General features: G+C 39.6%; 1 protein-coding gene across 2 annotated transcripts in view; it reads right to left on the reverse strand.

Annotated features, from left to right (window-relative positions):
* Window positions 1-834: 834 nt before the first annotated feature.
* Window positions 835-14770, reverse strand: part of LOC124717115 (BTB/POZ domain-containing protein 17) — a 150334-nt gene continuing 136398 nt past the window's right edge. For both annotated transcript variants that reach the window (XM_047243837.1, XM_047243836.1), the window contains exons 8-9: window positions 13616-13926; window positions 835-1646 (exon numbers count right to left, since the gene is read on the reverse strand). In XM_047243837.1, the coding sequence (XP_047099793.1) occupies window positions 942-1646; window positions 13616-13926 (1016 nt within the window). In that variant the 3' untranslated portion in view covers window positions 835-941. The remainder of the gene's footprint in view (window positions 1647-13615; window positions 13927-14770) is intronic.

The following is a 14770-nucleotide window of genomic DNA, read 5'->3' on the forward strand; positions in this document are numbered from 1 at the left end:
TTCTGCTCAACCTTTGATAAGCGCAACAAAATGCAGCAATGGCTACCAGAAGCATAGTGTTGACTTTGTAACAATGAAAACTCCTCCTCAGATTTTTGATTTATGTAACACATGGAAAATGAGTGCTAAATTTGCTGTAAGACACAATTACACAACTTAACACACGTTTGTGTTAAAAACAATATTAAAATAACCAACCAAAAAGTAACCACGTAGTGTAGCTGCAGACTGTGTGTTTATACACACAAGCAATACCACATCAATTTATTTTTTACCCCACACGAATGCAAAATGTCTGTAGCATTCCGTCAAAATACACCATTGTAGAATCACAAAACTTTTTAATTTCATCTGCCCTGGACTACACTATAATTAGTGATGCACTATTCTCTACAACAGTGCCTTCTTTCTTAAATCAATAATCCCCTCACATGCAGTTACAAGGTTTCCACACAGCAGCAATCACATATTTGTACTCTCTTTTCCTTCTTGACCCTTCTGGTATGTAATTCACAAACACTAAGCTTAATAGGAGTTCACAGTAACACTTAATGTCTTTATTACTGTTCTGGAAGGGATTCATTTCAAACAACACACCAGTGAGGGATAATAACTGTGTGTGTTCCCACCCCATACCCTTTTTCCTCCACAAGAAATAATAAGATCCCTAAGTTTAATTTGTTACAGTGCAACACATGGTCCAAGGTGCACCACTGAGGTGATCTTTTCCAGAATATTATTGGGTCTAGCAAGGGGCATTCATTTCAAACCACACACACGTGAGGATATCAATTTGCTGTCTCCCCCCCCCCCCCCCCCAATCCCCTTTCCCATTTTTTTATAAGAAATAATGAGACCCCTCAGTTTAACCTGTTACAGTCCAACACATGGTCCAAGGTGCACCACCACGGTGACCTTATCCAGTAGAGTATCGGGTCGGGCTAGGAGTCAGAAGCCCATGAAGCAAATCCACGGCCTCCTGGGAAGGGTGGAGGAGTAAGACAACTGACATCTGACAGAGGAGCAATACTTATGTGCACCTTGAAATTGTCGCGATCTGGGCCGATCAAGTACGGTGATGTGGCCATACGCTGGTTGCAGGGGTAAAAGTATGTAACTCCATGGGCAGAAGGCACTCTTTTAGCCCCACTGGTGGAAGCCGCACTTGCGGCTGAACCGGTAGGAGCTGAATTTGCGCCCGACCTGCTAGAAGATGCATTTGCCGTTGACCTGCTGGAAGAAGCATTTGGGGCCGACCTGCTAGAACCAGCATTTGTGGCCGACCTGCTAGAAGAAGCATTTGCGGCCGACCTGGAAGAAGAAGCATTTGCGGCAGAGCTGGTAGAGGCCGCATTTGAACCCGAGCTGGTAGAAGCTGCATTAGCAGCTGCACTGGCAGAAGCCGCGGTTGGAGCCGAGCTGGTAGATGTCACCTTAGTTACTGGACAAGGAGTACCAACATGAGCTGCCGCACCAGGGTTGAGAGAGTCAAAAGGCAACAGGTTGTCGAAATTGAGGACGCGCTCTTCATCCAAGAAGCGGTGGTAACGCTGTGAGACGGATGTCACGTGTTCAATCCCGTCCTGTTGGCCCCGCACAAGCACGCCAACCAAAACGCGTGTCGGACATGTGTCACGGCATGTCACCTGCAAACAGTGCGAAACATAGTTTAAACTAACAGACAGATTCTTCTACAGAGCTGTACAATACATCTGTTTACTAAACAACATGGTACACCATAATATTTGTTACCTGTCTTGTATACTTATGATCGCGTTTTGTCTTTCAAATTATACTAAACATTCTTTAACGACATTTGAAGCAACGGACAATCTACAGTAGAAAATACTTTCACAGAATTTATGACCAATCCTTACAAAATGATATCATCGAATGATCAAAATGTAAATATTTAAGATATTGTTAATATTCAGTGTAACTTGAAATAATGACGTTCATATAAAATAATAATACTATAGCATTGGAGTTGCCAGTATTGTAGGGAAATAAAATATTTAATGCACTTTCATGAAATTTATATATTTCAACAATAACTGTTGAAACTAATCATTTTTTGAAATTTAGCACTGTAAAGCTTTGCATTTTACAGTACAATTTATTCAAAATATGTTGTTATTTGGTGCTGAATTTGTTACCACTTTTATATCAACTTGAACAAAGTTCTCCACATTGAATATCATAAGGAATAGTAATTACAGAACATCGTAAAAAGTGTTGACTCTCAAGGATCTATGTAAGGCCCAGTGTCGGGCCAAAGAGCGGTAGTAGTGGTTCCCAAAGTTGTTAAGGGTTAGTTAGAAATTGTAACTTTTGTAAGATGTTAATAGTGACAATTACTTATAAATGCAACAAATATGAAACTTAGTTTTCAAACAAATATTTCACAAATATCAAACTCAATGAACACAAAGAATATAAAATAGTCTAAAAATTAAGTCAAGGACTTTTTTAGCAAAGAATAATAATTTATAATCATGTTCAACAATCGTAATCACTGCTGTGGAAGAAATTAGAAACTGATTTAACATCAGTCAACAAACTGCTTTATTTACATAGTTCTTCTGCAGGGTGTATATGTGGACAAGGAAAAAACATTCCCAGATATCCCGGTTAAAAATACACTTCCTCCCGGGTGAAAATACACTTTTTTCGTATACTCTTCCTCGGCACTGTAAAAGTCATCAATACTTTGAATGTTTATGGTTTTATATACCGACGTAGAATTTCCCGGCACTTTAGAAACCGAAACTCAGGGGAAAAAAACACGTTTTGAAAGACCTTTGATGTGCAGCAACATGTACGCTGCATATTTTCGTATTACGGAGGTATAAATTTGAATTCCATCAAACAACGCATGTCACTTTCTGAAGCATTGAAATCGAGATTGCAATGCGCTTTTGTAAGCATCATAGCTCATTCACGTGATCTCGCCAGCTGATGACTGCAATAGGATACGTGATGTAGTCAGCCAATAGCAAGATCACTCTTAAGTGGCGCGAATACACAAATAAGATAAGTTAATGGCTTAAAATAATATACATAGTGTTCACATATAATATTGGTCTCGAAGATTGATTATTTGGAAGGGAAGCTAAGCTTCCACATATGATGATCTTTTTGCGCGTGTTACACTTTAAGATACATCACACAAATGTGCCAGTAAAATTTTTAATAACGACGCAAATGTCTCACCTTCTGGGCTTGAAATTCTTCTAAACGGTCATCCTCAAGGAGTTGATTTTTAAATGAGAGTCAAATGCTTTGTGATTTAAGAAGTTCACCGTACATTCTCGCACATAGTTCATCTTACGTAAAAGGAAATCTGCTTTGAATGTAACGCGTTTCAAACCACCATTCGCAATATTTTCCCGCAACCTGTTAGAAATAGGTTCGTTTCAGCAGTTGCAAGAAAGCGCCAGACAACTGGCGTCACCGCGCTTGCACAGCTACGATGACGCAGGAAGCCCACATGTTCGTATGTGTAAAATATTGAAAGATCTTACATTATGTAATAAAAGAAGCAAGACATCAAAGGATACTTTCAAGAGTGTCGGGATTTCGCATAATTCAGCTTAAAATGCACATCCGTATGTAAATTTCCTAGGAGTACCAGTACTCATGTTTGGTTCTTTAATATAGCATAATGCCATAGTGTGAAATTAAACACTTCATTTCAAACACATTGACTGCCTCAGTAGAAAGGGTTAATAAAAGCCAAACCTCTTTAGCAAACCGACAAAAATAACTTCATTGTTCTAAGGCGATTAATGCTTGACTGTCAAAGGCGGAAATAAAATCTGAAACTATTGACATATTTTAGCCTGCCGTAATTATGCGAACGTATTTTAATTCATTTGATAGCTCCCGGCCACAAAAATCCGTTTTGTTATCATTTAACTTGAGAGCAATAAATGAAGAAGAAACAACAAAATCACTGAACGTAAACACAGGTCACATGGAGACGACCCACCTCCCCACTACAACTCGGACTGCTCTGTGCATCAGCCCCGGATCTACGATATTTCTGAACTGGAGCAATATTGAGTAGTGGTGCCCAGCCACACTTCCGTAACCAGAAGCAGGAGAGGCCACACTTCCGTAACCAGAAGCGGGAGAGGTACTATTCATACGCGACTCAACTGCGCATGCGCACGAGCCCGCCCGCAACTGCTCAAACGAATCTAATTCAAACAGTTGTCACATCACGCTCATCAGAGGAGGCAATTTGTTGTTATAAAGCATTGTATAGTGTTCCTAAAGCCTTTGACACACTTTACTGTAGGCAGACGCTTGTATGAGCACCGTTTTGTTGTTGTATGCGGCAGATTTCCTTTGCAACTTAAGTTTTATTCTCATCTTTTTTTCCTCCCCCTCCCATTCAAGTTTTGTTGCTGTTGTATTATTCTGCAGTAGCAGGATACAATAATATCCTTTGTTAGAGTATTGGTTCTTACCAGTCAAAATCACAAAAATTTAACTGAAAACTAAAACAATGAAAAATTCCTGGAATTCTAAATAATTCCCGGGCTTTTCCCAGTTTTCTCCCAGATGAATATATTCCCGGGTTTTTCCCGGATCTCCCGGTTGTCCCGGGTCATATATACCCTGTACTGATCATGGTAGTTACATAATGCCTTTAAGTACACACCCAGAAATACAAATACAAATCAGAGATGCTGTTTGGTTACCCCCATACCCTTCTCACCATAGTCTGCTTAGAGGGGTACGATCAGCTGCACAGGCCTGCTGAGGTGACTTCCATTGGCAGTGACAAGAATGGCAGCATGAGGAACTTGATTTCTGCTTTCTTTCAGCTCCTGCACTCTTGCCGTAAGGTAACTACTTCCTGCAGATGGACAAGGTCACTGACTTGGACCATCAGTGAACTTCCATTTTGGTGTTCCGCTTGAGGTAAACTGTCTTCTCTTTTCTGATTGAGTCTGAATTCTCGTGTGAAGACTGTTACAACAGGTGGCTTGGGTTCCACTGGCAATGTCTTGAGTCTATCCTCCACAATGAAGGATGCTATGGAGAGCACTTTTTCATTCTGGATGATCAGTTTCGAGTTGAGGGTGACGTCAGTTTTCATGAGTAGTCTGTAGCCCTTCATTATCTACACTGCAGTGCCCAAATAGTTTTGGGAAACATCTTTTGGTTAAGTCAACCATTCTCTCCCACTAAGCACCACACAAAGAACTATAAACTTCCATGTTCTGCCTTGTTGTGCGAGATACCGGTCGACCTTATCAGCAGAGATGGCCATCTACAGTTCCACTGTAGATGGTGAGTAAAATGCTGTGTCTATCTATAAACCTTTCTAGTACCAACAAAAATCAATCTGTTGTACCATTGTGAACAATGTACCATCTGGTTGTGGTACTTTCTACTTTGGCATACAATGGCCCTGCAAAATCAACACCAGTGACTTGGCAGTGTATTGCAGCATTACACAACTAGTTGGCATTAGAGCTATTTCTTGACTGGCAACCCGCAAGAGCTAGTCATGTACTTAGCAGGCGGAATGAAACTCTGAAAGCACAATTCTAACCCCAAGATGATGTAAATGGAATGAGTATAAAAGCCTCACAAAATGGTGGTTTTCATCAAGGGTAAGTGGATGATGTTCTTCAATGGTTAATTTGGCATTAAGCTGGTGACCATCTAGGTGAAATAGGTCTTCATCTAAAAAACAGCTGGCCACTGTGGCTGAGCACTCCAGAACCGCACTGCTGCTATGGTCGCAGGTTCGAATTCTGCCTCGGGCATGGATGTGTGTGACGTCCTTAGGTTAGTTAGGTTTAAGTTGTTCTAAGTCTAGTGGACTGATAACCTCAGATGTAAAGTCCCATAGCGCTTAGAGCCATTTGAACCATTTTTAAAAAAGAACTAAAACTCTATTTTCAATCTCTTGGGCACAGAGATGTTTTTCTTAAAGGATTTGATTTCTTGAAAATAGGATTGTTCTTGTAAAGCCTTGATAAAATAATAATAACCTGCTGCCATTTCTTCCACTGTACGTTCACCTTGTCAATAAGTTTCCTTTTCAACTGGAGAACTTGGGCAGTGACTTGCAGTAGTTTCCAGTAGGAACCAAAACCTTTCAGGATCTATCAGTCATTGGGGTGTCTCCGTTTACGACCTGCAGATCTGGTTGTAGTTTTTGGTTTCTGGCAAAGAAACAAGTGTGATATGCACTTGGTATTAATTTGGCCAGTGACAGGACTGTTGAGGAAACCACAGCAACCCATGCCATTATATGTCCTACTTGTAAATTTATGTGAACCTGTTGAATACAAAGGCTTTCCAACTAATGGGGCTATCCCTTAACCCTTTCACAGCTGTGGGCAAGTATACACATTCTGTTGTGTCAGTCCCCAAGTGTTGTGAACGCGTATACGAGACTGCTTGGATTTTCCTACAATGCTATGGACGTCCGAATGTGTCCTGAACCAGTGTCCCTTCACTGCTGTGAATGAGTTACTTCCTTATCTCGGCGAATAAAAAAGCTTCAAGTATTTATCATAAAGCATGTGTGCCTCATTGCATGCTTTCATTTGCAAGAAACCTTGTTTCAATATCTTGAATTGTTTGTGAAATGTGATGATTGTTGACCACACAATTCGCGATGCGCAAGGACATGAATGGGCAAGTTGCGCACCACTTTCCTTTGGATATAAAATGCAATCACTTGAGCAACGAAATGAGATATCCTTCTGCTCTCTGTTCTAAATAAAATTTGGATATCTTACCTACATTTCATTCACTGCGATGTAAGAGCTAAAATCAACTATATGTATACGTAAAGTTTACGCAATGCATGTTTACCTCTGTGAATTTTTACAAAGTTTGTGCAATGTTTACTTCATTTGATGCACCACAGTTCTTTGTCAAGTGAAGGTATCAGACTGTAAGATGTGCAAAAACCAAATTTTTTCACCTAATAGTTTTCGAAAAATAGGATAAGTATTTCATATTAGTCAGAACCCCGTCTTCCAGGACAGGCATCAGCATTTGCCAAGCAGTACAGCCATAACAAAAGCCAGCCTTAGCATGAAATGCAGACAGCACATGTGCAGCAGTAAAAGGGTTAACCAGCCTAGTGTTACTATAGAGTCAGTCCAAAGAGTTGTTCCATGTATGTTTGTGTTGGTAGCCTTCCAGTAGTAATGCACAAAGGAAGGATTATAGAAAACTTTGGTGCAAATACTTTTCCCTTCGAAATTTTTGATCCATCTTGGTGGATAAATGTGTGATAGAATTGGAAGGGCTGATATTCAAGTGCACCACTGAATAGTAAGATGCTGAGACACAAAGGCGGTACTGAAAAGTTCCTGGCTTTGTTTTCTTATAGTAAGGGGGGGGAGGGGGGGGGACAAAAAGAAAGAGAAAGGGCATGGTTGCTCATTTGTAAGTTTGAAATCTTAACATGTAACTGTAAATAACAAGTGTTCACTATTTGTACTAATTGCTCTGTCGCAGGTGATAGTTGACATGGCAAAGCCACAAGCAAGTTTCTCCTCAGTGGGCTTGCAGCCATCACAAACTTTTTGTTTCTCCAGGGAAAGTCCGCAAATAAAATTCACACTGAAATGTCCACAAACACTGGAAGAGAAGTGTGTTTCATAGAGTACTGTGAAAACTTAATTATCTCACTTCACAACTGGCAGTTTCACTGTTGAAGACTAGTCCGGCAGTGGTCACCATCAAATTGCAACTGTCACTGGAACGCATGGAGCTGTTCATGAGATGATTCTTTAGGACCAACTAATATTTGACAAAAAGATAGCTCAGATACTGGGCATCTCCTAGAAATGTGTTGGTTTCATTGTCAACACAATTTTAGCCGCAAGCTTTCAGCAAAATGAGTGCCTAAATGTCTGAACTGTGATGAGCTGAAAGAACACACTGATACATTGAAAGCCATTTTGCCTCATTTTGATCCAGAAACTGTTTGGCAAAATTAGTAACTGAGGACGAAACTTGACTTTACATTTATGACTGTGAAATCAAGGCAAGGTCAAAGGAGCTCTACACCTAGAAATTGACCAAAAAGTGACAGCGTTCTTTTTCTGGGACAAAGATGGCTTTCTGTTTGGTGGACTATTTATCTCAGGGATCTACTACAACCTGATAATATTATGCTAACCTGGTACTAGAACTGAAGGAGGCAATTGAGAACAAATACCGAGGAAAGTTGACCAAAGGGCTTCATTTGTTGCACGGCAACAACACTCGTACAAAGTTGTGGCTGTCAAATTGACAACCCTGGACTTCGAAGTAGTCAACCAGCCTCCCTACTTGCGAGACCTAGCCCCCTTGAACTATTATCTGTTTCTGAACGAACATGGAAGAACTCCTGAAGGGTAACAATTTTCAAGACTCTGAAGATATCTAACGCGGTTGCAGAGAGCTGGTTTTGCTAAAGACCACATGACTTTTATTTGCACGGATTTAATCCGGGTTGATACCTGCAACTACACTGATGCCACAGCTCATGGCGTTCTGTAGTAACACTGTGAGCTACAGTTCATATAAGATGCAACAAATTCTACCTAATTGTACATTGGTGTCAACTGAAATCATATGAGCAGATATTAATGTTGTAATGCAGGTTATGGTATCAGAATTGTGTCAAGAGTTAAATACAAGGGAAATGAAACACGAGTGTTAGATCCGAAACTAGATTTCATGAAGGAATAAAGTAGGGGCAACAAATACATTTATTAAACAAATAAAACTTGAAGGCAAAACTGCTGCCTGCTATGGCAAATTTTTACTTTGCCAGGAGTTACATCACACTTGAGCTAATTGCTGCATAGAATCCATAATTTATACAGTGTTTGGTATCTCAAACTACAAGATGTATACAATTCACTTCTTTGGTTGCAGTGCAAATTAAGTTTATTTATTTATTTATTCATCCAAAAATCTTTCAAAAATTGTGGGATACATAATTCATTTGCAAATACTGTGTGTGAAAACACACACACACACACACACACACACACACACACACACACACACACACACGCACGCACGCACGCTACAGATTAACAGTAATACCAAACAATCGAAAAGCTGTGATGGAATATTATGAAAAGGATAGTTGCTACTCACCATATAGTGGAGATGCTGAGTCGCAGAGAGGCACAACAAAAAGACTGTCAGAAAGTGAGCAGGTCTTTTTGTTGTGCCTATCTGTAACTCAGCATCTCTAGTACTGTAAGGTGCACAGCAATTGTCCTTTTCATAATACTGTAACAGCAATATCATGTTGTTGCTCTTGCAGTTTCAGAAGCTGCAGAAGTGTACCTGCAGACTAATGTTTCATGTTTTCCGCAGTTAGAAAATGAAAACACACTGAAATTAAATGGAGTACAGCAGTAATTATTCCACGATAACTACATCAGAATGTTGGTGTTTCAAAATACAGTCATCAGGGAGCAGTTCAATGATGCTGTTCAGTGGTGGGGAAAGTTAGTGATATCACATAATACATCTGTGCTGAACTTTTTGTAGCTTGGCAAAAGCTGGGTCTCATGAGAGACAGTACTGAACACTGGATGTTCACACGTTCGGCTGTGGTGCCACTGCAGGAAGCCACTAGCTGTGGTGTCATTTTAGTTGTGTGTGTGACCCCGGCTTTACAGAAACTCTAGTGGAAGTATTTTGAAGTATAAAGAGGCTTACCCATTACTTTCAACCTATCACAAGTTATTAGCATACTGAGTGGTTTACAGGCAAAAAATGAAAATATACATTTTTTTGGCTACTACAACATTTCCCATTCACCTTCAATTGCCACCTAGGCAACACTGATAAATCAACAAGTGCAGATCAAGCAGTGACACCAGGGAACATTTAATTCAATTAGCTGACACTATGGTTGTATCAAGGTCCAATGATTATAGCACTTATAAACATGCGACAGAAATTCAAACATATAAAATAAATTTTGACAGAAAAAAATGGGAGGAGGACCGAAATTAGATAATTTGCATGCCTCAGTATCAAATAAAGAAAATAGCACCACATGTTCTGTTATACAAGCTCCATAATACATGTTGGCAGAACATTGTGATCTTCGTCATCAGTAAGAAGTCTGGAGTCGGCCATTGCGCAAATACAAATAGAAAGTTTGGACAACTAAGGGAGTTTACAATGAGGTATCAACAACAGCAAGGACCTGTTTATCCAGGTAAATGCTGGCCCAATAGTGTGTAGATAACCAAAAACCACAGGAAGATATTTCTGCTAAGCAAGAGGAGCAGGGAACCTATTTCAGATTACCTGAGTGGACAACATGAAATATTCATCTCCAGTATTGACAATGCAGAGAATCAATGGACAAAGTTAAGTTGTAGTATACAATAAGCTTTAGACAGAGACAGGAAAGACCCACTGTGATTCCACAGCTGTGATACAATGCTGCTATGAAAGCAAGGTGGGCTTTGCTTCAAACTTAAACATAGCCAAAGCCTCACAGACAAAAACTTGGAATGAAACAAAAGGTAGCGTAAGGAGAGCCATTTGTGAAGTGTTAAAAGAATTTGAAAGTAAAATTCTACCTACACCTTGACAAAAACCCTAAATGTTTTGGTCTTGTATTAAATTAGTAAATGGATTAAACCCATCTGTCCAGACACCCTTGTAACCATAATGGCACAGAAATGGCGGATGACACGGGATAGTCGGAAATACTATGCATCTTCTTGCAAAACTGTTTCACTTAGGAAGATTATACAGCAGTTCCTTCTCTGAATTGACAGACGAACATAAAAATGACAGATATTGAAATAAATGACCATGGGATAGTAAAGCAACTGAACTAGCTCAACGGGGGAAAGGCCACTAGACCTGATGCGACACCAATACGATTCTACACAGAGTAAGGGAAAGAAGTTGCCCCTCTTTTAGCAGCAGTTTACCAACTGTCGCTGGAGGAATGAAGCATTCCTAATGGTTCGAAAGAAGCATAGGTTATTCCTATTTTCAAGAAGTGTCATCGAATGGACACACAATACTATAGTCCTATATCTCTGACACTGCCCTAGGGAGGAATTTTGGGACAGGTTTTATGCTCATGCATTATGACATTTCTCGATAATCTCCTCTGTAGGAATCAATGCGTGTTCAGAAAACAGCAACTGTGTGAAACCGAGCTCACTTTGTTCCTCCGCAAGACCAAGAAAGCAGTGGATATTGGCACCCAGGTGTTCCTTAAATCATGGATGATGTTCTATACAGTTTCACACTGGTGCCCAATGGACAAAATACAAATGTCTGGAATAAGACCAGCTACACGATCTAGTGCATAACATCGGGAGTCCTAAGAGACTTTTCACACAAGATGCTGTTGTATACAGAGAAGTTGCAAAGGTTAGAAAATTGTAGCAAAATGCAGGAAGACCACCAGAGGACTGACGCTTGGTAAAGTAATTGGCAGTTGGTTGACCCTCAACATAAGCAAATGTAACATATTGCACATAGACAGAGAGACGCACTATCCTATGGTCACCTGATTACAGAACTATCACTGAAAGCAGTCACATATATATGAAATACCTTGATGTGAAGTGGAACGACCACTTAAAACTAATTGCAGGTGGGGCAGAGGCCACACACATTCATCGAAAGAATCCTCTGGAAATGTAGTCCACTCACAAATGAGATAGCTTACAAAAACTTTGTTTGACCAATACCCAGATATTACTCATCAGTCTGGGACCTTTAACAGATATGATTTAAAGAGAAAATAGTGAAGATCCACAAAAGAGCAGCACATTTCGTTACACGTTAATTTAATAAGGACAAAAACATCATGGAGTTGCATAGTCAGCTTTCACTGGTAGACACTCAGAGAGGCATTCTGCATTATTGTGGAGGTCTACTATTAAAGTTCTGAGAGCATACATTTGTAGAACTGTGAACCGACATATTGCCTCCTCCTATCTGTATCTTGTGAAGACACTGTGAACATAAAATTAGAGAAATCTGCAGATCCACAATTTCGTAATTTTTCTGTAACTTCTAATTTATTTTTGATCACTTCTGTACATCACGTTCTATCGAATCACTCTATATATTATCGACCTTGCTCGTACAATCGTGTGACACTGACTTGTACGGTACTAGTGTGAGGAATGTGAGAGAAACTATGAAGTAGCAACCACAACAATCTATTGCTATGCTTAAAATTTGATAAGTTTGTGAAATACTAGAGGACATAATATTAAATTCTATCATCTTACTAACTCCTGCTGTATTTGAACAGGTTTGCAATATGTGTATGGATACCATACACAAACATATATGACGCTTTTTAAGTACAGGTAACAATGAAAGCCAAAATGTTGTCCTTCAAAAAACATTACCTTGGTTCTGGACACAAGTCAAAACTTTATTTGGTTATGAGATACAGCAATGATTTACCAAGTGGGAAGAAAGAAAGTTAATTCCGATTTACATGTCAAAAAAACAGATAAACTGTATTAAACTTACTGTAATTGGTATTGTCAGAATAAATTACAGTGGGAAGAATCTATATACTGGGACAAGCAAAAGTATGAGAACTGAGCTGAAATGGGATTGTGAACTTTTATTTATGTATTAGCTGGTACTGTTACATATGACCTGCTCCCTAAAAAATATTGCAGTTCGTGTTTCGAGGACCAGTGAAACCAGCTCGGATGAGTACTGGAGGGGAGTGGAGAGCGTGCTGCCAACTCAGGGAATCTATACTGCATATTTTGACTTTCTATGGACATCTACCATGTTTAAACTGCAGTTCATCTGAATCTGTTTGAACGGAATTTCAAAATTGGACAAATACACATGAACGGTGCAGATTTCTGCAGGAGACAGTAAAAGTCTAGATAAGTGCCAGTGGTGTACATATGTGTTACGGGTAGCAATGTTGTTGACGCTCACTGTGAAGTATGACGGGAACGGGAGGAGGTATGTCAGCTGCTGGTTCTGTGTAGCCAATGGGAGTGTGCGGGCAGATGATACGTCTGCAGGCAAGGAACATTGTAACATTCTCACACCAGCTTAGAAGTGAACTCAGATATGTATTTGGCAAAAACAGCTTTGTTCTCAGGTTCCACTGTAACCACAATCTCAGAAATTGCAGCATACTCAGAAGATACAAATCTCTCAATGCCTTATTAGGACGATGATGGTAATGATTAAAAACAGTGATATCAAAGACTTAGTAAGCAAGAGAAGGTAGTGAAGATAAAAATTAATGTAAAGAATTTCTTTTTGTTTATTTAACTTCTCCTTGTTTTATGAAAATGTAGACTTTTAGGTAGGTACTTAATGTTAGTGAAACAGCTAGTAATTCTGACTTGCCCTATACTCAGGAAAAAACAGTATACCTTCCATAACCTCCGAAGATGTCTTCTCAACACAAGATGAAAATTTGGGCACAAAACTAGCCCTTAGACCATTGTCTTTTCCCCAAAAACCAAGCTCACCAAATGTGTGAAATAATTCACTTCCTATCAATAAAACTCAGTTGTAGGTCACAAACAGATGCCATCGAATATGCGAGATGAAGAAACAGTAACAGCGGCAACGTCATCAAACTTACCGACACACGAATTGTCCTCAGCACCCGCTCAGGTACTTCCACAGTGCCTTGCCAGACGATTAGGTAACATTTCTTGAACCAGACTCCCTTCGGGTACAGATCCACTACCCACTCCGACGTACGCGAACCGGCATGCTCCGCAGTCGATGCTCGCGACGAGAAGACCAGCGTGCGCGCGTGGTATGGAGGCAAGGCGTGGAAGTTGTCCACACAGAGCGGGGTACTCCACGTGTCAGCAGTGTACAACCGAGGAGTGAAAAGCATGCGGCCGTCCTCCATCTTCAGAACTTCGTGCACTCTGTCTTGCTGGCCTGTAGGATGTACATGTAACAGGCTTAGTTGATGCGATAAACAGAAATATTAGCCATATCAGACAAACAACTATGGAACATCCTATATGAACAAACTGAACTACAAATAAACCTATCAAGAACTTTGAGAAAATTCTGCTACATACACACCTGTATACTCTGCAAACCACATTGTAGTATCTGACTGTCAATAAATATAATCTAACCAGTAAACTACCGATTCTTTGAAGAATCTAATTCTGTGTATAAAACAGCTTCAAATTCCTGGCTAGTGTACAAATGAGTATTTGACATTAAGCATAAGAGAGAAAGAAACTTGTAAAACGTTTGAAATTATGTTTAAAGTTTGTTGGAAGTTGCCAAGTGCTATCTTTAACAAACACCAGATGAGTATAGTCTCGATAATTTGTGGTTTATTTAAAAAAAAAAAAAAAGGCTTATTTTTCAAGCATCTCAATGTTTATGATTTCATACCTCCTGAATTAGAAGTACTACTATAGTTTTGCAGGTACTGTCAGTGGTATATGTGGATATTGCCTGCAAAATGTGTTGCAAATAGAGTTAATAGTAAAGAAGAAACAAAACATTATGCTCGATACTGAAGTTTTATCGCACGAACAGAAAAAATATGCAGTGAACTTCAATTTTATATTCTCAGGTTTTATGTTTTTGCAATTCTACACCATAAATTCATAGCCCCTGTGAAAAACCCATAAGATAATGCTAAAATGCCCCAATTTTACATTTCTTCCTAGAAATGTTTACCTCGATTCGAAGTTCTTACTTGGTGTTTCACTTGACTTTGTCCAGTTTTCTTCCTATTGACATGACTGAACGAGTTATA

This window comes from Schistocerca piceifrons, chromosome 9, assembly GCF_021461385.2.
Source record: "Schistocerca piceifrons isolate TAMUIC-IGC-003096 chromosome 9, iqSchPice1.1, whole genome shotgun sequence".
NCBI classification, from domain to species: Eukaryota; Metazoa; Arthropoda; class Insecta; order Orthoptera; family Acrididae; genus Schistocerca; species Schistocerca piceifrons.